Here is a 23,477-nt window from a genome sequence, read left to right on the forward strand (position 1 = left end):
CAGCACAACACGTACGACGACCGCGGGCACGCAGGGCCAATGCCCTGCGTGTTAGACACGGCCGATGGGCGGTCGACAGGTAGGCGGGCGAGTCGTCGGATGGCGGATGAGCAGGTGGAGGAGCGGGCAATCCGACAAGTGGGCCAGCGGGTGTGCGAGTGAACGTGCAGATGAGTAGGCAAGCAGGCGGGCGGGTACAGGGCTGACGGACAAGCAAGCAGACGGGAGAACTCGCGGACGGGCAGGCAAACGGGCGCGGCAACCGTGAGCGTGCCGGGTAAATGCCCAGTGCGCAGACCGGGCTACCGAACGCACGCGCTGGCGGGGCGGGCACACAGGTGGGCGAGTAGTTAAACGAGTGGGGTGTACGTGCAGGTGAGCAAGTGGGCATGCGTACAGGTAAGCGGGCAGGCAGGTGACCTGTCCAAGGCTGAGGGTATGATAGATTACTGCGTACACTGTCGTTTCTCAGTAGATATGCATCTGGAATACAGCCTTTGAATCATTTATTGTGGTGGTGCGAGCATGTGCTCACTCTCCTCTACTCGATGTATTGAGGACTCATGGTGAAGGATCATAGCTAATGTATACGGGATTGTCAGAGGATTACATCTCAGATAGCTCTCATTAGAACTCATTAGGACGTCATTAGGGACTAATTAGTACTAATTATTTTTGGGGTAAAGGAATGGTGGCTAATAGCTAAAGCTTCTAATTTGTACTAATTGTATCAAAATATGTCTCATATACTCCAATCACGTCTCATTAGGGAATTCAGGTTTTCCTGATGTCGCGGCCGTCTGCGCGAACGAGGGGCCGGGCGAGTTCTGGACTCGGGCGGGCGGGGACGGCGTACGCTCGGGGAGGTTATCATCGGTGACGCGACGGCGCTTTCGCGACTCACTGACGTGTCTCTGATACTCGTCTGTCTCCCAGACGGGGCCTTTGGCTACTCCTGGTGGGTGTCCACTTCCGATTGGGATCATAGGCTTCGCCCGTGCTTTGCCTTTGTTCACCTTTTTCTTCCTTTTCTTGTCTTGCACGGGGGGCTCGCCTTGAGCTTCCGGTGATTCGACTCGGGCCGGCTGCGGAGAGGCAGGCTGTTGAGGCTGGGTCGGCGTCGACGTCGATGGGGCGGTGATGGCGGCAGTTGTTTCGGCAGGTTGGGCTGTCGATAGGACGTCGTTGGCCGGGACCGGTTGTGCTGGGACCGTCGGTGCTGGGGTCTCAGCTATAGACGGGCCTAAGGTGGGTCCGCGCACTACCATCGCGGCGTAGGCTTGTGGTGGGGATCGAATCAGCTGTGAGGGCTCGTGAGGATGTTGTGTTGTGCTTACACGGACTACCCAGCCTTCCAGGGCGGGTGCTGTTTTCGCCCGAGGGACCGGGGGAGGTGCCGCGTGTCGCGTTCGTCCGGCTTGTCCCTGGGGGCGGGGATGGCGTGCCTCGTGGAGGGGCCGGGGGGGCAGGCGTCCCAGGGGAGCGCCTGTTTTGTTGTGCGGTTTTGTTTCTCTGAGCCATTGGTGCAGGCAGGCAGTGTAGAGAGGAAAGCTGCGGTTGCGGAAAGCGAGGGTAGCCGTGTTCCCGGGGGAGGAGGCTGACTCTGCCCAGGTAGAGTCGCGTGGAGTTTATGGTGCAGAGCACCGTGAGTTGTCGTTCGATGTTGTAAAACCAGCGGTTGGACGGTCGTGTCAAGGGGGCGGCGTTCGTACGACCGGTGTGTCTACTACCAAAGGGAGACGTCGTCGGTGCGTCTTGACCTCGACTACGGTTTCTATTTCTCGACTTGACGGGAATTGTGACAGTCGTCGAGCTCGCATCGTTCCAGCGCTTCGCCAAAACGACCATCTGGCTGCCTGCGCGGGGTTTCTCGGTTCGTGGTGTCCGTTGTCGGTGGACCGGCTGTTCTGCAGGGAGATCCTGGAGGTTGGGGCGGGCTGGGATTGGTGCTTGCTCTGACACGGGTAGGGATCGATGCCGAGCGCCCGTCTCGGGATCGCGGACGTTGTGTGCGCTTGTGCCTTGTTTGGCAGGGCTGTGGCGTATGTGGCGTATGTCACGGGCGGCGATAGGCCGGGCTTTCATTTGGCCTTAGGCATGTCTCGAGGCCTCACTGCCCAGTGTGTGTTCGAATTATATTCTGGAAATGCAGTCAGGTGTCGTGGCGTGCATCTCTTTTCTCGGTGTGGTGTCTCTAGGTACATTCTGGGCCTGGTGGGGCATAATAGTCTCTCGGTATACTCGTTCGTCGTCTCTTTAGCGCCCTCGCTGGTCCTTCCATTCCGTCCCTTCGTCCGGCTGCGGCGATTTGGGTCGTGATCCCAGCCGGCGTCTTCCGCTGTTTCGGATCAGCGAGATCCTCTTCTCGAGAGTCTCCGTGTCTACATCCCACAGTTCGAATTCGTACGGGTTGTCCGTTGCTTCGGAGAAGGCGGGGTTGTTTAGAAAGGAGGAGTGGGGCGGTGGAAGGTCTGCGAGGGTGGCGTAGTGTGTAGTGTGTGTATAGCTCTCGAGTGTCCCCAATGTGGCCCAAGGAATAGGGACACGGAGGTTGCACGGCGGGGAGGCGCCAGCTACAGTGAACGTGATCCAATGTCGGCGGAGGTCGGACGCCGAAGATAGGCGTCCCGTGCCGGATTGACCCGATTCATTCTGTATGGAGATGAGGGTGCCTCGTCCGAGTTGTTGCGTCGGGTGCTGGTCGACTATCCAGGTGTATCCCCTCCCTCCCCAGACTGGCCGCTGTTGGACACGGACGCGGACGACCTCGGCGGCGTCGTTATCATTGGTTATGTGTAGGGAGGGGAGGGGGATAGGATTACGGGTGGGTTTGAGCCCTGCGCCAGTGTATGGCCGTGAGCGGTTCGTATTGGTGGATTTTTGTTTTTTGGATGGAGGCTGAGGTCGGTCGCAGGGCATATTGGCGGGTTGTATGGGTCGGGGGTGTGTTCGCTTGCATGGTTCATGTCTGAAGCTTTTAAGCTGAGTTTTCATTCAGCGTTAACGTTCAGCGTCAACGTTTGTTTGGTTTCCATTTGCCAGGGACCCGAGACTTACGCTTTATTCTTAAGGTTACGTCTCTTTTAGCGCCTTGGGCGTAATGTCATGCAAGAAGAGGAAGCATATTGTCCATGTAGTTGGTTGAGGTGCCTATGTTTTGGGATTTGGTGGCGAGTTCTGTCCTGGATTGGGACGTGGCGTCTGTATCCCTCATGTTCTCGTCGCTTCTTTATGTCACATGGTTATGGGAGGGAGTTGGGTCGGTTCAATTCTCTCGTGGGCCGGCAATCACGTGTTAGGCTCGGGGAGCTCAGGGCTTTGTCGCGTGGTGCGGGTCATTTATCTGTATAGTTTTAAACGGGTGGCTGGAACTCTAAAGTTTTTTATACCCCGGTGGGGGGCCCTTTGCGCTGTAGGCGCTCGGGGGGATCGGCGCAGTGAGGAGGAAGCGACAGAGAGTGTGTGGGTGGAAGCCGGGTCAATAGGATATGCTTATGAACTAGAGGAGGGGGTGTTCCCTGCTCCGACGCCCTGCTGGGACGTCCAGTCAAAGTCTGGACTGTTGCGGCCGTGATGGGCCTAAGGATTGGGGGCAGGTTATGCCTCTCGTCCTTTTGTGCATGTTGGTTTCACCTCGAAGAGGTTACTTATCCCCCGGACCACGAAAAGGTCTGCACAGGACTCGTCTAGGAGACGTAGCCCTCCCGGGGGACTTCGGCTTATCACGCAGGTATGACTCGGAGGCCGGTCCCCGTCTGGAACTGCCTATCCTAGGTGGTGATAGGAGCGCTCCGGAGCATCAGGGAACATCAGGTTATGTTCCCTGCGATCCCATGCCTACTGATGTCACACGGTGTATTACATCGGTAACTTGATTCGGGAGTATTTTTTGCGAGTCAGTATGCTTTCCCCACCTTCACCATTATTGGGGATAACTGTGACGCTCATACGGACCCCATAGAAGTACACAAACCTGGGTTTCATTCGGCCATTAGTCGACGACATGGTCCGCGATAATCCAGCAGAGCGACCGACGATGGACGAAGTCGTCGTGCGCTTCGCAACAATCCGCAGAAAGCTACATTGGTGGAACTCGCGCGCCAGGCTGGTGTGTCGTAGCGAGTGGTACATCGTTCGCTTTGTCTTTGGCATCGGACATGTCGTTCGCACCGCTCGTTACGTCTTCAAAGGACTGCCCGCTGTTCCTGTTCAATCGTCGACATGATCGTTATTTGCTCACTCGAATCGGGATACCTCGATCTTCCCTGCCATGTTGCTATCGGTCTTGCTATGCTCTGCTGTCGTCGGTCTGCTCAGTAATGACGGTCGTTGTTCCTCGTGGGACCTGTTGCGACTGACTATGCCATTGCGACTGCATTCGCCAAGGGCCAAAGTCATCTAGCTGGACCTCAACTACTAGGGTTCGACACTAATCCTGACGCCGGCTCGAGTTCAAACTCAGCATCTCGAGTTATGCCCCCCTGTGGAGCTGGCCCAAGGTATCTTGACTCCCTCGTACCGTTTCTCAAAATCTGGCAAGAGAACAAACACTTCCATACGCTAGTCACCTTGGCAACCGTTGTGCAGATAAGTCGAACCGTGTACACCTTCGAGAATTGGAGTTGCAGACAATAACTTACGGCAGCAGGAAGTCACACAGATAGTACTAGGCAATTGTCTTGTTCTAAAGCTCGAGCGTCTAACTAGATGCGGACAGCATGCTACTCAGGCTGCCAGTGATGTCGATGGTCCCGGACTATAAGCACAGCACGCGATAACCCCCCTCTCCTCCCGGTCTCTCCTCATTCTCCCCATGACATCAACACCCGTGCCAGAAACTTTACCGATCTCCACTCATGTCAAGGCTACACCTGCATCACCCACTGTGGCAAAAAGCCTGGTCAAGGGCAACACCGCGATCTCGGATTCCGACTGGGATGGGTTCCTTAGCAGGCCGAGGAAACCCCCAGGTTCATTTACCACGGCCGAATACTACTGGCGTGACCGCCAGAGATGGCTGAAGGAATGCGGCTACCTGCTGCGTCCCCGCTATAATCCTGACTGGAAACCGTCATGGGTCGGCACCGACAAGGACTGGTACACATGTGAAGACAGCCTTATTCCACTAGGGGTGAGTGGCCGTTACGGTGTCACTCTTCATGTTTAGAAGGTTGAACGAGCTACCAGAGGGGTCATGTCTTGGATGCGACTCGCATCTCGGACGGTGAACTGGTTGTCCTAAAGAAGATCTCACATGAAGCGCATCCGACCGAAGCGGAGATTGGCCAATTATTGTCATCGGAGCCTCTTGCGTCTGACCCTGCCAACAATTGCGTCCCTATTCTCGGCGTCCTCAGCGATCCTCAAGACAAAGATATACAGCTCATCATCATGCCAATGCTACGAAGGTGCTTCAGTCCGCAATTCCAGACAGTTGGCGAAGTGCTTGAGTTTTTCCGACAAGCACTTGTGGTATGTTTTATCACCGAGTGTGTGGTCATCGTAATAATTGCTTTTATGCAGGGTCTGCGATTCATGCACAGACGTAACGTTGCTCATAGGTAACCCAGTTTAAGCTTCGGCTATGCTGTGCTAAGTGAATTGAGCTAGAGATGCGACGATCCTGAATATCATGATGGACCCTACACCAATGTTTCCCGAAATGTTTCACTATGCATCTGAACTGTACAATCGCGACCGCACTGGCCCTGCCAAATGCTTCGCACGCACGGAACGTTCGCCAAAATACTTTTGGACAGACTTTGGTCTGTCGGTGAAGTATGATCTAGACTCGGAGACAGCCCCCCGTCTGGAGCTACCTATTATGGGCGGCGATAAGACTGCGCCAGAACACCAAGGAGAACTATATCATGTCCCCTGTGACCCAATTCCTACGGACGTATACTACGTCGGCAATTTGATGCGAGAGTATTTCGTACAGGCAAGTACCAGTGTCCTCGACTTGGAGGGTGTCTGACCCATGCTTCGTAGAAGTACACAAACCTTGAGATCATGCGGCCATTAGTCGACGACATGGTCCGTGATGTCCCCGCAGAGCGACCGACGATGGATGAGGTCGTGGAGCGTTTCGAGGTGACTTGCAAGAAGCTGCACTGGTGGAACTTACGCGCCCGGCTAGTGCGCCGTAGCGAATGGTACATTGTTCGATTCGTACTGGGCATCGGACATGTTGTTCGCACCGTTCGTTACGTAGTCAAAGGACTCCCAGCTGTGCCCGTTCCGCCGTCGACATGATCATCAGTAATTCGCATTCCTTAGGATACCACATTTCTCTAGCTGTCTCGCTATCAGTCTTGCTATGCTTGTTGTCGTCGCAATTGTACTCATGAAATCCCTTCTTCTGAATGAGATCTAACTTACAACCTACTGGCAGACTCGAATTATGACGCATGACGGGCCGAGCCTAGTCTCCCCAGGCAGACGTAGACAATTCCTTCAACCTTCGTGCCTCAGGATATCCTTGTCTGAGCCGAGCCTCAATTTTGCTTCATGAACATCCGCATCACCCCAATTTCATATTTGTGGTACATACATATATATATCTCACTGCCCCTGCCGATCGCTGAGCGTCTGTCACAACCGACATGAACCCACCTGGACCCATCGCCGGACCGTCCGCTCTACAGGCTGATCCTCTCGACGACGCAGCTCCGGAACGCGACCTACCTTCCGCGCACTTCTACTCCGTCGAGTACCCTGGCTATGTCAAGCCCACGTCTGTGTCTCTTGCCGTCGAACGCCTCGGCGGCCAGTTGAGAGTCGAGAACGCGTTCAAACGCGCGTCGTCCAAGACTGAGTCGCTCCTCGAGCTGTCTTTGCGCCCCGGAAATCCCTTCGCGCATCCTGTACCTGGAGATGTTGTTTCAACGAGCAATATCTTGCTCAAGGTCGTCAAGCGGAAGCGGAAGCGGGGGGCGGCCACAGACGGGACTGTTGGAGAGTACACGGTAGAGGCTCTTGGGATGATACCTAAGACGGCACGATTTCGTAGTATGTCCTGCACGGTTCATCACGTCCATCACATCGTTCATATGCGCTTTTCGCAAGGCATGGTAGACTATCAATACAAGCCAGACATGGAGGACCCGATCGCCAAACTCCGTTCGGCAATGGACACTATGGACGGTGAGCAACAATCTGGCATTTCACTCATCGCGTAGTCATGCCCTTGCAGTGGATGGCATCCTTCGCTACCGTGTTCCTGAGGAGAGGGAAGATTATACCGTCTCCGAAGACCCGGCTGCAATGGACATAGACCCGAAGCTTACGGGCACCGACGAGTCTGCGGGGCCCAAGATGAAGAGCAATCTCAGGCTATTCACCCCACCTCTGTTCAGCCGCCAAGTCATTCCACAAAACTACAAGTGAGTAGGGTCTCGTATAGTCTGCGTTGAAAGTTGACTGTATGCGCGTCAGCTACAAGTCGAACTCTGCGTCTGTGGTCACGACCGTGGTCGACGAAGAGACCGGAGAAGAGAAGAAACGCCTGATCAATCGGATGCGCTGGAAGGGATACGGACCCATTTCTATCTCATTCTCTGATACTGGGGTATGTCGTCACTGCGCCGCTGCCGCATGTTGGAGTTGGCTCTTACGACACTTCAGGTCCCAGACAAGCCGTCTACACCCGTCGAAGAGCAGCGTGCTAACGCCGACCGGAAGATATTGAAGCGACTGCAGGAGGTATAGTTGTCTATCAACGGGCTGCGATCGATTTTTGAGATGGACACGCTGCCAGCTCTTTCAAGAACGAGCTATCTGGACACGCGCAGCGATCTTCAACCAGTTTATGCCCTTTGAAGTGCGCGAAATCATCAAGTGAGTGCACCTCTACTCGATCCACACAATCGTTGTCTCTGACCCAACACCTGAAGTTCCAAAGTTCTTCTGCCGTTGGTGTCGTATGTCTTCCAGGACGGTCCCTGGAGAGACACGCAGATTCGGCTAGGATACGATCCTCGTCAGGACAAACAAGCCCGCATGTGAGCCGCATGCTCTCCTTCTGTTACGGTACAACTAAGGAGACGGTCTTGCAGCTACCAGCGTCTCTACTTCCGCAACACTAACCATCCCATCGTCCGACCTTCCGTCGTCAGCAAGCGGCAGGAGGGCAGGACCGAGCTCGCGCAGAACCGGACGGAAGCCAGTAGTCAGGATGACAAGCGGTAGGTTGCGAGCAACTCAGTGTTTCGTGATCCTGATTGTGCCATGCTACACGGTGGATAGGACGCATATATTCGACGGTGTCACCGTCACGAAGGAGACCGCTGCCTTCCAGCTCTGCGACATCACTGACCCCATGCTAAAAGAGATGATCGAAGACGAAGAGGATGTCCGCGACGAGTGCAACGTTCGTACAGCGCATCACCCGAGGTCGAACACTGTATTGATGGACTGCCCCTTGCAGGAACGCGATGGCTGGTACTCGACGGAGGCCTTTGAGCGGATCAAGACTGTGCTTCGCCACAAATTCTTCTCGCTGCTGGGCGGCCACGTAGCAACCCGTGAGGAGTGCGAAGCGCTTCTCGTTCCACAAGAGGGAACGAACAAGCTCCCGCCACGCCCAACGCAACGGCTCAGATTCGGGAAGCACAACATGGCGAAGGGCGCACTGCCGCCTGAAGACGCCGCGGTACGTCCTGGAGGTCGGAATGCACATGTATGCTGCCTAACGCTCACGGCAATCTTGCAGGCACATCGGCTCATGGCTACCCTGCAGCAAAAGACGAAAGATGGACGCTTCCACGAGCACACTTGACACTGTAAACTACCTTCTTTCTGACACATCCTTGTATCGCTATTTCCCGTGTCCAGGCGATGGTTGCAACCCCTGTAGCTGTAGCGCGTGTTTAGTTTGCTTCCCACCAGATAGATGCATGTTTTTCGGCTTTTGTTTTCTGCGTGCGTGGAGGTGCCTAAGCATACTGCAGTGCATACACATGGGGCTGCGACGATAGCGGAAGTGATAGGATACATGGTGACGCGCCGTGCCCAAGAGTGGGTGGATCCCCTCTCTCAACGTATGGCGCTCTCGACGGCGATTCGAATGGAGGGAACCGATGATCGGTGGGAAGGTCATGCCTCTGCCTCCAAACGCGCTTTTCGCTGCGGGTCAACATAACGTCAGGATGCCAGCTGGAGAAGAGAGTAGATTGTGACGCACTGAACCGACCAACGCATACTTCGCATTGCGGCGGAACTGGTGACACGAGTTAATCGTGCGTCGGCGCAAATCCTGGACTACAAAAGTATATTCAACGTACCTTGGCATCAACCTGCAGAATGATGAGTATCAGCTCCATAGTCTACGTGCAACGATTCGGTACGTACACCCTTCATCGACCTTGTCCTGTGGCTCGTGGGCGTCTTGATGCCATTGCGGTGCGCCTTGCGGCTCTGGTTGTGGTTGGTATGGCTGAATTCGGTGCGAGCCGCATAATCAGCACCTCGACAACAGCAAGACCTCGGAGGCCACGTACTTCTTGGACTTGGCCATGGCGTCGAGAGCGTGTCTTGAGGATGGGCTACTGGCGCTTAACGTCCGTGGCTACCCAGTAGGAGCCCTGGGAAAGTTCACTGGATTGGTGGCTGAGGAACTGTGCAGCTGCTCGGCATCGCCCGTCTCTCCTTGATTAGCCATTCGAACATGATGATGCTGCCTATAAACTTGCTATGTATAAACAAGGAATAATCCGAACCTTAGGCCAGAGTAGTGCGAAGAACAGCGAGGTAGATTGCAATACGTGTTCTGTCTTCTATGCGAGAACATCAAGACAGTAGAACAGTGTACTACTGTATGTAGAAGGCTGAGTATGTAGGGGCCATACATATCACTTGAACTTCAAGCCGACCGACTCGGAAGTCTCAACGTACTTAGGCCTTAGCTGCCTATCACTGGTATCATATGCCTATACCAAATGTAACGCAATTGGGGTGCGTGATATGCTCATTATGTTCACGCGTCACAAATCGCGCTCGGTCGAGGGGACGAACCGTCACAGGCGCTGCGTCGCAAGCGGGACCTGCGCCAGCCTTGGACACAACTTACGATTGACCCTGCGTAAACTGTTCCCCGTGCCCTTTCTGGTCCGTGTTCCCTGGGATTCTTTGAGCCCGAGATGTGGCAGTACAATACGGTCTCAGAATACTGGAATTGAAGGTCAGGATCAAGTCGAAGCAGTCAGTCCGTTCGAACGCCGTTGGCGGCTTGCCGCAGCGGGCCGCTGGCTTCCCGCGACTTCAACTACGGGCGCTTGTTCGATCGTATACGATCTGAGATGCCGTGGGGTCGGCCGAGCCATCCAGCCAAGCTCGAGTCATTTTACCCCGCTGACTCAAAAGGCCACACGCCGTTGGCCGGCTGCTCTCACCTGGTCGCAAGGTCTCGACGCGATTATAACCGAATACTCACTTTGACCCACTCACTGCGTCAGTCATGCCTGCACCAGTAACGCAGCCTCGCACACTTTACGACAAAATCTGGGACGACCATGTTGTGTATGTTGTGCAGTCGTTCTCAGGAGAGGGGTATGGCTGACTTAATTGCAGCGATGTCAAGGAAGATGGTCTTGCTCTCATCTACATCGACAGGTGAGTCATTTTGCCAGTTCTTCAGAGCTGCACTCATGATTGCTCTGTAGGCATCTCGTCCACGAAGTGACTAGTCCTCAAGCCTTCGAGGGCCTGTATGTTCAGCACGTCGCACACGTTCGAATACTTGGACGCTAACTACTGGCACAGTCGTACTGCAGGTCGTCGGGTACGGCGAACCGACTGTACCCTGGCTACTGTCGATCACAACATTCCGTGAGCATCTCAGGTGCACGCAGCTATGTCATGTGCACTAAACACTTTACCAGTACTGCATCCCGCAAGAACCTCACCACTGTCGAGTCATTTATCGAACAACCCGACTCAAGAGCACAATGTCAGGCGCTAGAGGAAAACGTCAAGGACTTCGGCTTGACGTACTTCGGTATGAAGGACAGGCGGCAGGGTATTGTCCATATAATCGGACCTGAGCAAGGCTTCACTGTGCGTGCTGTCACTTCCTCTCACGCAGGATGTATTTAATTCGCCATAGCTCCCCGGTATTACCTGTGTCTGCGGAGACTCGCACACATCGACGCACGGCGCGTTCGGCTCCCTCGCGTTCGGTATCGGCACGTCGGAGGTCGAGCACGTCCTCGCCACGCAGACCCTCTTGCAGAAGAAGGGCAAGAACATGCGCATCAGCGTCGAAGGCGAGCTGCTAGAGGGCGTCAACTCCAAGGACGTGGTCCTGCACATCATCGGTGTGATCGGCACCGCAGGTGGCACAGGCTGCGTCGTCGAGTACGCCGGGAACGTCATCCGCAACTTCAGCATGGAGGCGCGCATGAGCATCTGCAACATGAGCATCGAGGGCGGCGCGCGTGCGGGCATGATCGCGCCCGACGAGATCACCTTCGAGTACCTCCGCAACCGGCCGCTCGTGCCGAAGGGTGAGACCTGGGAACGCGCGGAGCAGTACTGGCGCACGCTCAAGTCGGACGAGGGTGCGAAGTTCGACATTGAGGTCAACATCCGTGCGGAGGACATCCTCCCCACCGTCACCTGGGGCACGTCCCCGCAGGACGTCGTGGCCATCACCGGCAAGGTGCCCGACCCCGCTGCGATCACAGACCCGAAGAAGGCCACCGGCATTGAGCGCGCGTTGAAGTACATGGGCCTCACGCCGAACACGCCCATGGAGGAGATCACCGTCGACAAGGTCTTCATCGGCTCGTGTACAAATGCACGTATCGAGGATTTGCGCTCTGCTGCGCGGATCGTCCTCGCCGCGGGCCCTGATGCAAAGGTCGCGCCGAACGTGTCCGCGATGGTCGTCCCTGGCTCCGGCCTCGTCAAGCAGCACGCGGAGGCGGAAGGCCTCGACGTGATCTTCAAGCGTGCAGGCTTCGACTGGCGCGAAGCGGGCTGCTCGATGTGCTTGGGCATGAACCCCGACCAGCTGAAGCCGGAAGAGCGCTGCGCGAGCACGAGCAACCGTAACTTCGAGGGTCGGCAGGGCCCGCGCGGGCGCACGCACTTGCTGAGCCCCGCGATGGCGGCGGCGGCGGCGATCACAGGCAAGCTGACGGATGTACGGAAGTTCCTGGGCCTCGAGAAGGCGTCCGACCCCAAACTGAAGGTCACGAGCGCTATGGACCTGTTGTCCGACCCTGTGCTGCCGGCTCCTGAGCCTGGACGGGAGGCAACAAGCTCGTCCGCCGCGGGTGACAAGCCACTGCCGCCCGCGGAGACTGTGTCCAGTGTGCCGCCGTTTCGTGTTTTGAAGGGCATTGCGGCGCCGCTGCATATCGAGAACGTCGACACGGACATGATCATCCCTGCGGTGTATTTGAAGACGTTGAAGCGCACTGGCCTCGCGAACGCACTCTTCTTCGCTCTGCGCAATAACGCGCAGACGGGCGAGAAGACCGACTTCGTCCTTAACCGGGAACCGTATACACAGGCGAAGATCCTCGTCTCGGATGCACCCAACTTTGGCTGTGGCAGCTCGCGTGAGCACGCACCATGGGCCCTGTGAGTATCCTGGACTTGGCTGTGTGTCACTAGTACTTACGTGTCGTGGTTTACAGGAAGGACTTCGGCATCCTGTCCGTGATCGCGCCGAGTTTCGGAGACATCTTCCGTAACAACTGTATGCAGAACGGCATGGTCCCGATCGTCCTGCCACAGGCACAGTGTGCTGCCCTTGCGGAGGACGCCGCGGCACAAAAAGAGCTCGAAGTCGACCTGGAGAAGCAGGAGGTGCGCCGACCAAGCGGCGAGGCCTTCTCGTTCGATATCGACCCCTTCCGGAGACACTGCCTGCTGAACGGCCTCGATGACATCGCGCTGACGCTGCAGAGAGTGGACAGGATCGAGGAGTTTGAGCACAGGAGGAGCGAGATGTGGCCGTGGCTGGACGGGTTTGGCTACCAGGGCAGGAAGATCCCTGTGTCGCCGAAAAAGCGCACAAAGATGGAGTGGTAGGTCCGTCTGCAAGCTCAATGTAAGGATGTATGTGCATGCTCGATGTTATGTATATGTAATGTTAAGAGCCTCATGCTTCACTGCGTGGGATCCAAAGTTTTCAAGGTCGCGTGTGGAGACGTCACAAATCTACGGAGGGTGCGATATCCTGAATGACGAAGTCTATGTGCAGGCGTCTCAGTATCAGTTATCGACGCTTACAGTAGTCAGGCCGTTTTTTGAACGTTGATACAATACAGAATCCGCGTCGTACGAAGTCGATCGCAACGTGGGGTACAGAACATCCTATACATTCAATCAATGCCAGATACCCTGATGCCCTCCGAGCAATTGTCGGCCTACGTCACTTGCGGTAACAATCAAGGAATATGCATCACGGACAACTCCTGTAAGTAGTGGGTCTGTGCGCGGCTTCAGTCTCCATCGTCGCGTCCAGAATGTCAAGCTATCACGGATGGACTGCCATTGTGCTAGCGCTTGCTGTGCACTTGGCCTTGACGCAGGATCAGGCTGTGTCATGGACTTCACCAGGGGGGTCAAAAAGTCGAAGTTCAGGTATTTCTAGTGGCGACGTGTGAGCATATCCCTTCCGAGTCGCCACATGAGACGCCGCTGCGACGTACTTTTTGGAACTCGTTGTGCAACATGTTTCCTATGATGAAGACGTCGACCTTGAACGGGTCATACGGGTCATCCTCGGACAGCTCTGGCACCTCCTGGTCTCGACCGGCAACACCAACTACTGCCCTCGACTCGGCGTCTGGAGGAAAGTAGGTAGACAGGCCGAAATCAACGTAGTAGTACTTCACTGAAACAGATCTTCGAGAGACGTAGGGTGCCCATCCTTGCCCACCAGGAAGACATCTCCTTGATGGGATGAAAGCCCTTGGGATACATGGCGCTCGCGTCCATCATGATGTTCTTGTATTCGCAGTCCCTTGAGAGCCAATGCATGAGGTGGGAATTAAAGCATGAAATGGCTCCACATACCGATGTGCGACACCGTGTTCGCGTAGAAACACAAGTCCCTATGTGAGCATTTAATATGAATGTGTTGTGCGCCACCGCGAGTACAAACCTCCAGAATCTGGTTTGCGAAGTCGACGAATTCCTCGCCCGTCTCCATTGGAGGTCTATCGATGAGGCGCAGAAATGGCATGACCATGTAGGAGATAGCAGCGTCGTCGTCGTCTTGGAACATATTAAGAATGGGTACACAGTGGTTTCGAGGCTCCGTCGAAAGAGGTTCGGAAGAGAGCATTGATGCTATCTGGGACTCTGTGTCTCCTGTCCTCACTCGCTTGATATACACGAGCTTTCCATCTGACATCCGCGTGGCATCTATGAGGTGCTCGCGATGCTGAACAATAGAATCGCTCAATACTGAGGCTAGCTCCATAGCATTGTTCGATGTACGTACGGGTAGTGGCCATATGTCTTCTGTTGATAATGGATGCTCCCCAGACGTGAACCACGACGGCACCCAACCCGGGCGGTACCTTGGTCGTAGCATGTAGCCGCGCGAGGCGAGGAAAGGTTGCCGATCCCTCCAACGTTCTTCGTCATATCTGAGTTGTGCGTGCACAGCTGCTGGTCTGTCTGGTACGCAGTGTGATTCGGCATGGCTGTTTGGAATGGCTGTAGGTGATGTAGACATACGGAGGGAACTGGGCGCGGGATAGTGATGGTCTGTTCAGACTGAGACGATCTGAGGATATCGTCCAATGTCTGGGCATTCAAGTTGTGCATACATAAACAAACATGGACCCACAATAACTGTGCACAAAGCTGTGTCTGGTCGTCCTCGAGGCCTGCCAGTGCAACTAGAGGGTACAGCACTGTGGGCCCATCTGTATTGTTGTACTTCTCCTTGCGTTCTCACCGTGCGGTTGCATTTCGCGTACGGTTCGCTATATACAGCATATTGATTGAATGCCATGTCATCGACGACATAGCATCCTTGGGCTTGGCACGAAGCGATGCGGTTCAGTCATGCGTCACCTGCATAGACAGCATGAGGATCCTAGGTATGGTTGAATCTTCCCGCAGTTTGTAGGCGTCACACTGTTAAAAACAGATCAATTGAATCTCCCATGGCGACGCCGATGTGAAGATGTCTCGCCATTCCTCTGGACGAGAGGAGGGTAAAGCTGGGCTCCTTGACTGAAGTACTGACCTGCAGCCGGCGTTACGTTGTGAGTTCCTTGTTTAATGGAGCAGGCACGTGTGGTGGCGGAAGCAGTGGCGGGTGCGTCGGCCGTGACATTGGCAGCGGGCGCCCCGCCAGACAGGGACAAGGCAGCTGGTGACGACTTCCGCTCCCCTCGCCCCCATGCTCTCCCTCCCTCCCCAGCACAGACCGTCCACCACCAGTCGCCCGCGATGAGTACCGTGTTGCAGCCAGCGCCGAGCGCCGGTTACGCGCTCGCTGCCGGCTCGGACCAGAGCGAGTACGGCGGGAACAAAAGCGCAGGCGAGTCTAGCTTCTTGCCGCTTTCCAGGGCCTTCCTCGTGCTCATCTAATGACCCCCCGCAGTGGTCCATCTCAGGCCACAGGTCATCAGACGCGACACAGACAACATCCTATCCTACTACCAGTCCGAACATGCTGGCCGGACGTACTTGGCCTCTGATGCAAGTACAGCTGATCTCGTCCCACCTCCATCAGCTATGAGAACAGGCTCTGGTTCTTCGTCTGAATACTCCTCGGATTCTCGAGAGCGCCCATCAGATGCGAGTTCTAGTCAATCGCACGAAGCACGACACGATTCCATTAGCACCATTAGCACGGAAGGTGGACATAGAAGAAGGCCGAGTGCGCCATCGGAGGGCGGTGCGGACAGGCGACGACTCGCGATCGTTGAGTTGGACGATTCTCTTCCCGCTTCTCTCACTCGCAAACGTAGCCAGGCCTCGAGAGACAATCACAATGCGGACCTGTCGGCGACGACGACCATTTCCTCGCGGCGCGGCATGTATGTCGAGGGCCTTGCGCTTGTTGCCCCACCCGACGCCTCGCCGCGAGCGTATACCGATCTCACGCCTCCCTCCACTGCTCCTTTGTCCACCGAGCGCCCCCCACCCTCTGCTCTCCGACCTCCTATTGTCCACCAACGCTCACAGTCCGACATTACCACCGCGACCCCAAGGTCTCGCCACCAGCATAAATCCTCTCGTGACATCGGCATTGTCGGTGCCGTCCCATCGACGGCGGAGTCCATCGAACGGCCGGTGACCGTCGGCAGCCAGCAATCGGCGCTCAAACTGCCCATTTTCCAGACGCCCACCGACTCGCGTTCGCCGACGCCGGGCAGCAGCGCCAGGACGCCCGACCCGTCCGAGTCGAGCATGCTCAGCCCACAGGGACCCTATAGCGCGGGATCAAGCGCGTTGACGACGCCGGACCACGACCGACACGATCAGGAGGCGCTGACGCCTGCCATCGGCGAGTCAAAGGAAATTGGGCAGCCCGTCGTGGGCCCTGTCATTGTCAACACGTCGGAGGCGCTGCGGCATGGGTTGCAGAACAGGCAAGTGCAGTCAAGCGTGTCTAGTCCGGGTGACGTGTTCGCATCGCGCCAGTCGCAGACGTCGCCGTTCTCGGTGGTGAGCACGTCGCGCTCTGCGTCTCCGTATGTCCACTATGACCCTGGCACACACTCGCGTGCTGGTCCTATGCCAGCACCACCACACCCTTTGTATGACGTCGACCCTCGATCAGGAGCGCTTAGTCCTGCGCCGCCCCCGCGACCACCACGCACGTATACGCCGCTCCCCCATCAGCTCAGCGTGACCCGCAGGCTCTACGGGATGCGTTGCAGCTGCCGCAGTCGGTATCGGCGGTGTTGGCGTCCAAGGTGCCCTCGCAATCCCCGAAGCGAAACGATTCCGAGTTGACGGAAGATTCGGTGTATTCTCAGGAGGAGAGGGAGCCGGGCGCTGGGTGAGTGACATGTTTCTGCATGTTTCAGCAATGTGTAACGCGTTGTATCCCCAGCCCGTCGCGATCACTGTCAAAACGGTCCATGCACGTCAGGGAAGGCGCACACCCGCCGTCGACCGTAACTAACACGCCACCGACGTCCGCTGAGGAAGTGCCAGAGACAAAGAGCGATGACGTCCGGCATGTGGAGGCTATCAAAGCACCGCCGGTCTCGTTCACCTTACATGACGACGCAAGGAGTGCAGAGTCCGTTTCATCCTCCTCGCAAGAACCCTCTCTCCACCCAGCCAGGTCTCGCAAGGACCTCCGAAGAGAGAGCAGCTGGGTAAGCATGGCCCAAGAGAGAGTCCAGCGTGCACTCTCCCCCGGCCGTGTCTCGAACATCTCGCGTTCGCCCTCTACCTCACCCTCCATGTTCTCGCCGACCCCGCCGCCGAAGAGCATCCACGGCTCGCTCGAGGACGTGTTGCACGCGCCCGGTGCCGGGCATAACCCGCTCAAGGGCGCGCTGACGAACTTGAAGCGCTTCTCTGCGCTGCCGCGCACGCCTTCATTGACTTCGGCGCGGGCAAAGAGCCCGACTCCAAGCCCACAAGCGAGTCCAAGACACTCAGAGTCGAGGGACGCGCCATTGCCTGTGCCTCCTGTCCCACTTCCGGTGAAGCCGAAGGTGGTGCGGCCGAGGATTAAGGCGGCGTGGCCGGAGGCGATGGCGTGTCGGGATGTGATGGCGAAGAGGAACCCGCTCGAGCGCTCAATTGGATACGCACATAAGATCAACGAGTTGGCGTTGTATGACTGCGGGTTGACGGAGTGGGTCCAACTGCGACAGTTCTCTGGTGAGCATGCACGTGCGCTGTCGTTCAGCGCTGTGACTGACGAGTCTGCAGCGACGGGCACCAGGGCGGGGTCCTCCAGCAAAGTGAGACTCATGGTGACACCGGCAACACCTGCGTCCCGAGCGTTCGTCCCACAGCCACGACATACGTCCCGGGGCTCTGAGGCATCTGGGATGACGTTCCCGACGCGGCCGGACGCATACAGTGCGACTGATCTGACAACACGCGCAATAGACATCCTCCCACCAACAGCCTCCCCCCTCCAGCCCTTCCCTATCCATCACTTGCACAAGCGCAACAAACGCGCAGCCCCATTCGTTCTTCTACCATGATGCCATCACCGTCTAGATCGCTTCTGCCTTTGCCGGGCAACAAGTCCTCTGGGGGTTCTTCTCGTCTATCGGGCGCAAGGCGAGTGTGAGGAAAGACAGACCAGTCTTACCCCCCAATCCTCCTGGGCGCGTGCTATCTAAACGCAATACCGCCACGCCCACACCCACACCTCTCGTACAGGTCGCCTCCTCGCCCAACGTACCAGGCGGTCCACGAGCCGCCCCAGGGCGCGTACGTCGGTCACAGACGTTCTCAGCGATATCGGGCCCGCCTCCCCAACCGAATGCTTCGACTATGCCTACGAGTAACAGCCATCCGCAACGGCAGAGCACGATGCGGCGCCCGTCGCTCTTCGCTCGTGCGAAGAACCACGGGCAAAGCAATGCGCAGGCGGGCGCTGTGGTCGCCCAGCCTGCGCTGCCGGACCCAGAGTTCGACCACCAGGTGGACAAGCTGGCGGACTTGCTGCCGCACGCTGATAGAGGGGTTCTTGCTGGGTACTTGCGGCGAGCGGGCCAGGACATCCTCGCCATCGGGCAATACCTCGAAGACGAGAAGAACGGCACGCTGCGACGCGACTGACATAGATGCTTGCACGTTACATTTGATTGATCGCGGTGGTTTGCACACCACTTTATATGTGTTGGCCCGAGCGGCCGGTTGTACCGAGTATTATCTGGCGAACTGCTTTGCGATACGGGACATGGTTCGACGTATGAGGTTACATTACGCTATTGTGTATCTATACCCTTCGTACTTTGTACACGTACACTTCTCGTTGCTTGAACAGACAAATACGGATGCGCACATCACAGGGATGTGTTTACAGAATTTAAACGGTGCTTCATCATGTCGACTGGGCAGGCTTGAAACCCCCGGAGCGCCTTGCAGAAGACTGGCCGAAGACTTCTCGGACATTGGTTAGTCCTCCGACGTTCAGTACGACGGGCTTACCTCTTTGCATCGAGCGGGAGCTGCTGCGAGCTTGCGGAGCCTGCCAGGTGTGCAGGTTGTTCGCTGGGCGGCCAGAAGATCGACCGGCGCTTCCGAGCAAATTCTCAACGTCGGTTGTACTGTCCGGAGTGCCCGTCGACCTGAACGAACGGTCTGCCGCCATCGCACCTGCGGCGAAGGGCTGCCGTTGAGGCTGATGGCGTTGCTGCGCTGCTCCTGGCTGTCTCCACGTCGAACCTGGCTGAACGCCCGATACACCTGCTGTGCGGTTGACGATAGGTGTGCGCTGGATCTGCATATAATAAGGGCTTGTGAGGAAACCCTCCGAACCGGAGAGTGGCTACTGACACCGTGCGCTTCCATATCTCCCACCACAGCACCGACGTCAACACCACCACCAGCGAGACCTGCTCCGAAGATCGCGCCGGGTCTGAGCTTGTTGGCCTGGTCGTTCAGCACCTGTCTTTCTCCGAGGTGAGCGCCGTTGGCTGTGCCGGGGACTGCGTTCTCTCCACCGACGACGTTGGGGCCAAGCAGCGCCTTGCGTTTGATCTTATCGTACTGGGCCTGTTGTCGCACGGATATCAGCGACGGTTTGTATGGACTCTCAAGGCAGGGTTGTGTCACCTTGAGCTTCTGGTACTCCTTATCTCTTTCCTTCAGGGAATCTTGCATACCTGAGACCTTGCGCCGTTCCAGTTCCAGATCTCGCTCGAGCTCTGTGGACAGTCAGTCCGTCTTTCGCCCCAAGGAAACTTGTCGCACGCATTACCAGCGATTTTGTTATTCAGCAGGTTGATCTCCCCATTTGCTATGTCATGTTCGTCAGATCAGTTCGCTAAATGTGGCATATGCTCGAACTACCTTCTCTGACCACGTTATCTAGCTGTTTCTGCAACTGTGCGTTCTTCTCGTTGACATTACGATAGACGGCATGTTGGAATGACCTGCGCAAATCCGGGACCATTTAGTCAAAGATAGCACACAAGAGAGTACGTACGCCTCTTGATGAACTTGGTACTGCCAAAACGACATCGCCCTGCAGGGTGTCAGGCGGAGCGATGATGCTGACACTCGGCAAGATACCTGCTACAGATCTCCAAGATTATGGTTGGGTTCAACCCAGACAAGACAGACTAGTCAAACATATACTGTCAAGTCGTCGATCTGTGCGCATATATGCAGGGTCCTGACCGTTTTGTAGTCGTTCGATGGGTGCAATGAACAGACCTGCGACCGAGCGAGCCTTTTACGCGTGTGAAAAGCCCATTTTACATGAATGACGCACCACAACGTCGTCTCTGCAAAGCCGTGCTTAGCTTTCGTTCTCCCTTGTAAGATGTGAGCACTCACGGTTCTGTTAGCGAGGTCTCGCATGCTATACGAGGTCATGAATGGTGTTGGCGAGCTCTATGAAGCGTGGACGAACCGGGACAAAGCCTTGAGGCATTGAATAGCTCATTGGCGCAGTCCACTATGAGCCCGCCCGCTTCGCCCTCAGGATGCATCGCGTGGCACACATGAGGGAGCACGAACCGCAGAAGATATGTGAACCTTGTCAGCCATTAGATACTGCATTTCAACCGTGCGCAGTCCGTGAGAGAGATCGTACATGTAGTCTGGGTGCAACTTCAGCGTGTTATGGCCCAGAAGACATGGTAGACTAGACTTACGACCACGGCCTTCTCTGCCAGCGCCTTCCTACATGTCAGCCTGTTGCACTTGAGGTTATCCATGTTTCTACGCCAAGTTCCCCCTCAAATGTATCAGATGTATAGAAGGGGTATAAAGACAACAGCTAACGCGCGTATGTCGTACGCTCACGTTGTGAAGATTGGTGAACTTAAAAGGGCGTCGTGTGTACTAGGCGCTCGCTGTGCGCGTCGAAGACGCGGTGTCACGTGGGCGTGTCAGTGGCGCTCACGCCCTGACACGCCGCTTACTGGCCGCAGCCTCGAGACGGTCGTCCGATTCTCAAATCCTCCCCTACCTAGCATTGCTTGGTCATTTTCATTAGAGGATCATTCGCCTGAAACCACTCTGTTGATGCAGTAAGCGACTGCGCTGCAACCGGCGGACACATACACCCAGGAAGTTAAAGCTCAAATGCCGTTGCCGTTGACGGGCGCGACTGCGAGTCGGAGCGTGCAGGAATATCAACACCCCTGCATCACGAACGTACAAAACAGATAGCTCCTATGAGTACAAAGATTCCAATGGTGAAGTTACGGAAGAAGAAGGAGATTCTGGCTAACGCATACAAGTCATAGAACACCGTCTCTTGCCATGGCTCTCTGCGAGGCCGCAGCCTCCACCTAGTCTTGACGGCGAACAAGGTTTCACGGATGGCAAGCCATCGCTGGCGAGCCTCCTTAGCATTGGGTCTCGCGACCGCATCATGTTGTATCATGGCCTCGAACAAAGGCACGAGAAAGTCGACGTTCGAGTATTGCTGCGATAAGGTTCGTCAGTTCAGCACCGTCGATGAAGTAGCTCAACTCACCTCGAAGAACATGTGACGAAACAGGTTTCCGACGATGAAGATATCGACCGCGAATGGATCATAGGGCACCTCATCAGAAAGCTCTGGCACTTCTTGGTCCCTTCCGAGCACGCCCAGCACCAGCTTCGAGGGGGCGTCGGGATGGATGTGTACGGATAGGCCATAGTCCACGAAGTAGTACCTCATAGGTACGGAAGTTCGTGGAAGAGGGCGGGCAATCGTTCTAGCGTCTGGGAGAAAGACATCGTTGATGGGGTGAGATCCTTGCGGGTACATCGCTGACGCGTCCATCATCAGGTTCTTATATGTGCAGTCGCTGGTAGACTCTCGTGAGTTGAAGTTCAGGCCGTAGAAGTATATTCGCCCATACCGGTGGGCTACTCCACATTCATGCATGAATATCAATCCCTGCCACGGTTGATCAGCAAAGATGAAGGTACGCATGCGCAGGGGTATCACAAACCTCCAGAATCTGGTCAATAAATTCGACAACTTCCTCGACAAGGTCCAGTGCTGGGCGATCAATGAGTCGCAAAAACGGCATGACCATGTAAGAAATCTCCGGGTCTTCGACATTATCAAAAAGATCGAGGACTGGAACACTGTGGTTTCGCGGGTCTCGACAGAGACCATCAGAAGACAGCATAGTTGCTATCTGGCTTTCGTTGTCGTTTGTCTTCACTCTCTTGATATACACCATTGTGCCGCTTAGCATGTATCCTCGAGATTCCAGGAACTGTTGACGATCCCTCCAGCGGCATTCCCATTCGTTGAGCCGTGCAAAGGTATCATCTGTGAGTGGCTGAGTGGGACGAGCGGGTAATTCCTCGGCAGCTGGTCCAGGATTCATGAGGACGTAGTGAGAAGGGGGAGTGTAATCAGGCGACTCCGTGATTTTTGCATCCTCACGGACCTTGTAAAGAAGAACAAAAGGTGCTGTTCTCCCAGCGTCACACGAGCGGGCCGCTGGCAGAGGACCTACGCAGACCCACAAACGTCGAATCCAGGTTACGTCGTCGCGCAACAGTGTTCAGACTACAGAGATCTTGTTCGTTCTCGTAGGGAGCCATTGCGCCGCGATATGCTGCGGGGTCGAAGCCTGTAATTGAGAAATCAGGTGTTCCGTGTCGGAGACATCATGATATGGGCGTTTCCAGCAAAACTCCTCTTGAGCAGCGTCTGAGTCTCAAGAGAGAGTGTTCAGGACAACTCTGATCGACTTCGTGAGCTCACAGTGATAGGAGACCATTTAGGCGATACTACAACGTACAGTCAGGAGAAGGGCCCCCTCCAGTCTGATTATTGTGGACTGAGATACAAGGAACTACAGAGTGCGCCCAAGTTATACAATCTCGCTGTGAGCATGCATGACAAGCTTGTCTTCTGCACGTCACATTTCAGCAAAGCGGAACAGATCAGGAACAATACCGTACAGAGCCTACTAGGCGACCCCCAAGGTTACGTTACCATATAACGGCAGACGAGTACAATAAGCGCAACTGTCGGTAAAGTGAACCTACTAACACAATATAAGGAAGCAATCTCATATATGAACGTCTCTGGCCATGGTTCCTGACGCGGTCGCAGCCTCCATCTCCTGTGTATAGTAAGCAGTCCGGGCCGAATTGCGAGTCATTGCTTGCGGGCCTCTTCCGCGTTAGGTCGGCGAACAGGATCAATCTCTACCATGGACTCGAATAATGGTAACAGGAAGTTTACGTTCGAGTATTGCTTATGATAAGGTCAGTTCTATAGTGATAGATACACATACATGTACTTACATCGTAGAACATGCGGCGCAGCAGGTTCCCAATTATGAACACATCAACCTTGAATGGATCGTATGGGACTTCGTCTGAGAGCT

General features: G+C 55.7%; 9 protein-coding genes across 9 annotated transcripts; 4 read left to right on the forward strand and 5 right to left on the reverse strand.

Annotated features, from left to right (window-relative positions):
- Nucleotides 1-755: 755 nt before the first annotated feature.
- Nucleotides 756-1,521, reverse strand: B0H18DRAFT_1126583 (uncharacterized protein; the record flags this gene model as incomplete). The annotated part of the gene is made up of 2 exons (XM_048035184.1): nucleotides 756-1,279; nucleotides 1,338-1,521. The coding sequence occupies 2 exons, from the start codon at nucleotides 1,519-1,521 to the stop codon at nucleotides 756-758; spliced, it is 708 nt and encodes a 235-aa protein (XP_047885772.1).
- A 735-nt stretch (nucleotides 1,522-2,256) lies between these two features.
- B0H18DRAFT_960623 (uncharacterized protein) lies at nucleotides 2,257-2,919 on the reverse strand (the record flags this gene model as incomplete). The annotated part of the gene is made up of 1 exon (XM_048042977.1): nucleotides 2,257-2,919. One exon carries the CDS (start codon nucleotides 2,917-2,919, stop codon nucleotides 2,257-2,259), a length of 663 nt encoding a protein of 220 aa, XP_047885773.1.
- A 573-nt stretch (nucleotides 2,920-3,492) lies between these two features.
- On the forward strand, nucleotides 3,493-4,049 carry B0H18DRAFT_217325 (uncharacterized protein). The gene is made up of 2 exons (XM_048037160.1): nucleotides 3,493-3,895; nucleotides 3,962-4,049. The coding sequence occupies exon 1, from the start codon at nucleotides 3,600-3,602 to the stop codon at nucleotides 3,873-3,875; it is 276 nt and encodes a 91-aa protein (XP_047885774.1). The 5' UTR covers nucleotides 3,493-3,599; the 3' UTR covers nucleotides 3,876-3,895; nucleotides 3,962-4,049.
- Nucleotides 4,050-4,801: 752 nt separating this feature from the next.
- Nucleotides 4,802-6,336, forward strand: B0H18DRAFT_1097494 (uncharacterized protein). The gene is made up of 5 exons (XM_048032483.1): nucleotides 4,802-5,131; nucleotides 5,188-5,472; nucleotides 5,524-5,561; nucleotides 5,611-5,941; nucleotides 5,992-6,336. Exons 1-5 carry the CDS (start codon nucleotides 4,814-4,816, stop codon nucleotides 6,253-6,255), a joined length of 1,236 nt encoding a protein of 411 aa, XP_047885775.1. The 5' UTR covers nucleotides 4,802-4,813; the 3' UTR covers nucleotides 6,256-6,336.
- Nucleotides 6,337-6,605: 269 nt separating this feature from the next.
- Nucleotides 6,606-8,779, forward strand: B0H18DRAFT_888906 (RNA polymerase III transcription factor IIIC subunit-domain-containing protein; the record flags this gene model as incomplete). Its single annotated transcript, XM_048041249.1, has 10 exons — nucleotides 6,606-7,011; nucleotides 7,069-7,146; nucleotides 7,196-7,385; nucleotides 7,438-7,570; nucleotides 7,627-7,704; nucleotides 7,760-7,839; nucleotides 7,896-8,003; nucleotides 8,058-8,186; nucleotides 8,248-8,371; nucleotides 8,429-8,779. The coding sequence occupies 10 exons, from the start codon at nucleotides 6,606-6,608 to the stop codon at nucleotides 8,777-8,779; spliced, it is 1,677 nt and encodes a 558-aa protein (XP_047885776.1).
- A 121-nt stretch (nucleotides 8,780-8,900) lies between these two features.
- On the reverse strand, nucleotides 8,901-9,562 carry B0H18DRAFT_1050776 (uncharacterized protein). Its single transcript, XM_048030946.1, has 3 exons — nucleotides 9,352-9,562; nucleotides 9,285-9,296; nucleotides 8,901-9,220 (listed from the first exon to the last, which is right to left on the reverse strand). The coding sequence occupies exon 3, from the start codon at nucleotides 9,138-9,140 to the stop codon at nucleotides 8,937-8,939; it is 204 nt and encodes a 67-aa protein (XP_047885777.1). The 5' UTR covers nucleotides 9,141-9,220; nucleotides 9,285-9,296; nucleotides 9,352-9,562; the 3' UTR covers nucleotides 8,901-8,936.
- B0H18DRAFT_1050778 (large subunit ribosomal protein 29) lies at nucleotides 8,901-9,562 on the reverse strand. Its single transcript, XM_048030947.1, has 2 exons — nucleotides 9,501-9,562; nucleotides 8,901-9,436 (listed from the first exon to the last, which is right to left on the reverse strand). Exons 1-2 carry the CDS (start codon nucleotides 9,515-9,517, stop codon nucleotides 9,292-9,294), a joined length of 162 nt encoding a protein of 53 aa, XP_047885778.1. The 5' UTR covers nucleotides 9,518-9,562; the 3' UTR covers nucleotides 8,901-9,291.
- Nucleotides 9,563-10,456: 894 nt separating this feature from the next.
- Nucleotides 10,457-13,041, forward strand: B0H18DRAFT_888869 (aconitase; the record flags this gene model as incomplete). Its single annotated transcript, XM_048041248.1, has 7 exons — nucleotides 10,457-10,518; nucleotides 10,570-10,611; nucleotides 10,662-10,706; nucleotides 10,762-10,827; nucleotides 10,881-11,055; nucleotides 11,105-12,588; nucleotides 12,645-13,041. The coding sequence occupies 7 exons, from the start codon at nucleotides 10,457-10,459 to the stop codon at nucleotides 13,039-13,041; spliced, it is 2,271 nt and encodes a 756-aa protein (XP_047885779.1).
- A 297-nt stretch (nucleotides 13,042-13,338) lies between these two features.
- B0H18DRAFT_1126589 (uncharacterized protein) lies at nucleotides 13,339-14,664 on the reverse strand (the record flags this gene model as incomplete). The annotated part of the gene is made up of 8 exons (XM_048035185.1): nucleotides 13,339-13,427; nucleotides 13,494-13,602; nucleotides 13,665-13,801; nucleotides 13,857-13,978; nucleotides 14,032-14,069; nucleotides 14,120-14,401; nucleotides 14,462-14,481; nucleotides 14,541-14,664. The coding sequence occupies 8 exons, from the start codon at nucleotides 14,662-14,664 to the stop codon at nucleotides 13,339-13,341; spliced, it is 921 nt and encodes a 306-aa protein (XP_047885780.1).
- Between the last annotated feature and the right edge of the window lie 8,813 nt (nucleotides 14,665-23,477).

Source organism: Fomitopsis serialis (genome assembly GCF_022376445.1).
Source record: "Fomitopsis serialis strain Sig1Antser10 chromosome Unknown B0H18scaffold_206, whole genome shotgun sequence".
Classification (NCBI taxonomy): Eukaryota; Fungi; Basidiomycota; class Agaricomycetes; order Polyporales; family Fomitopsidaceae; genus Fomitopsis; species Fomitopsis serialis.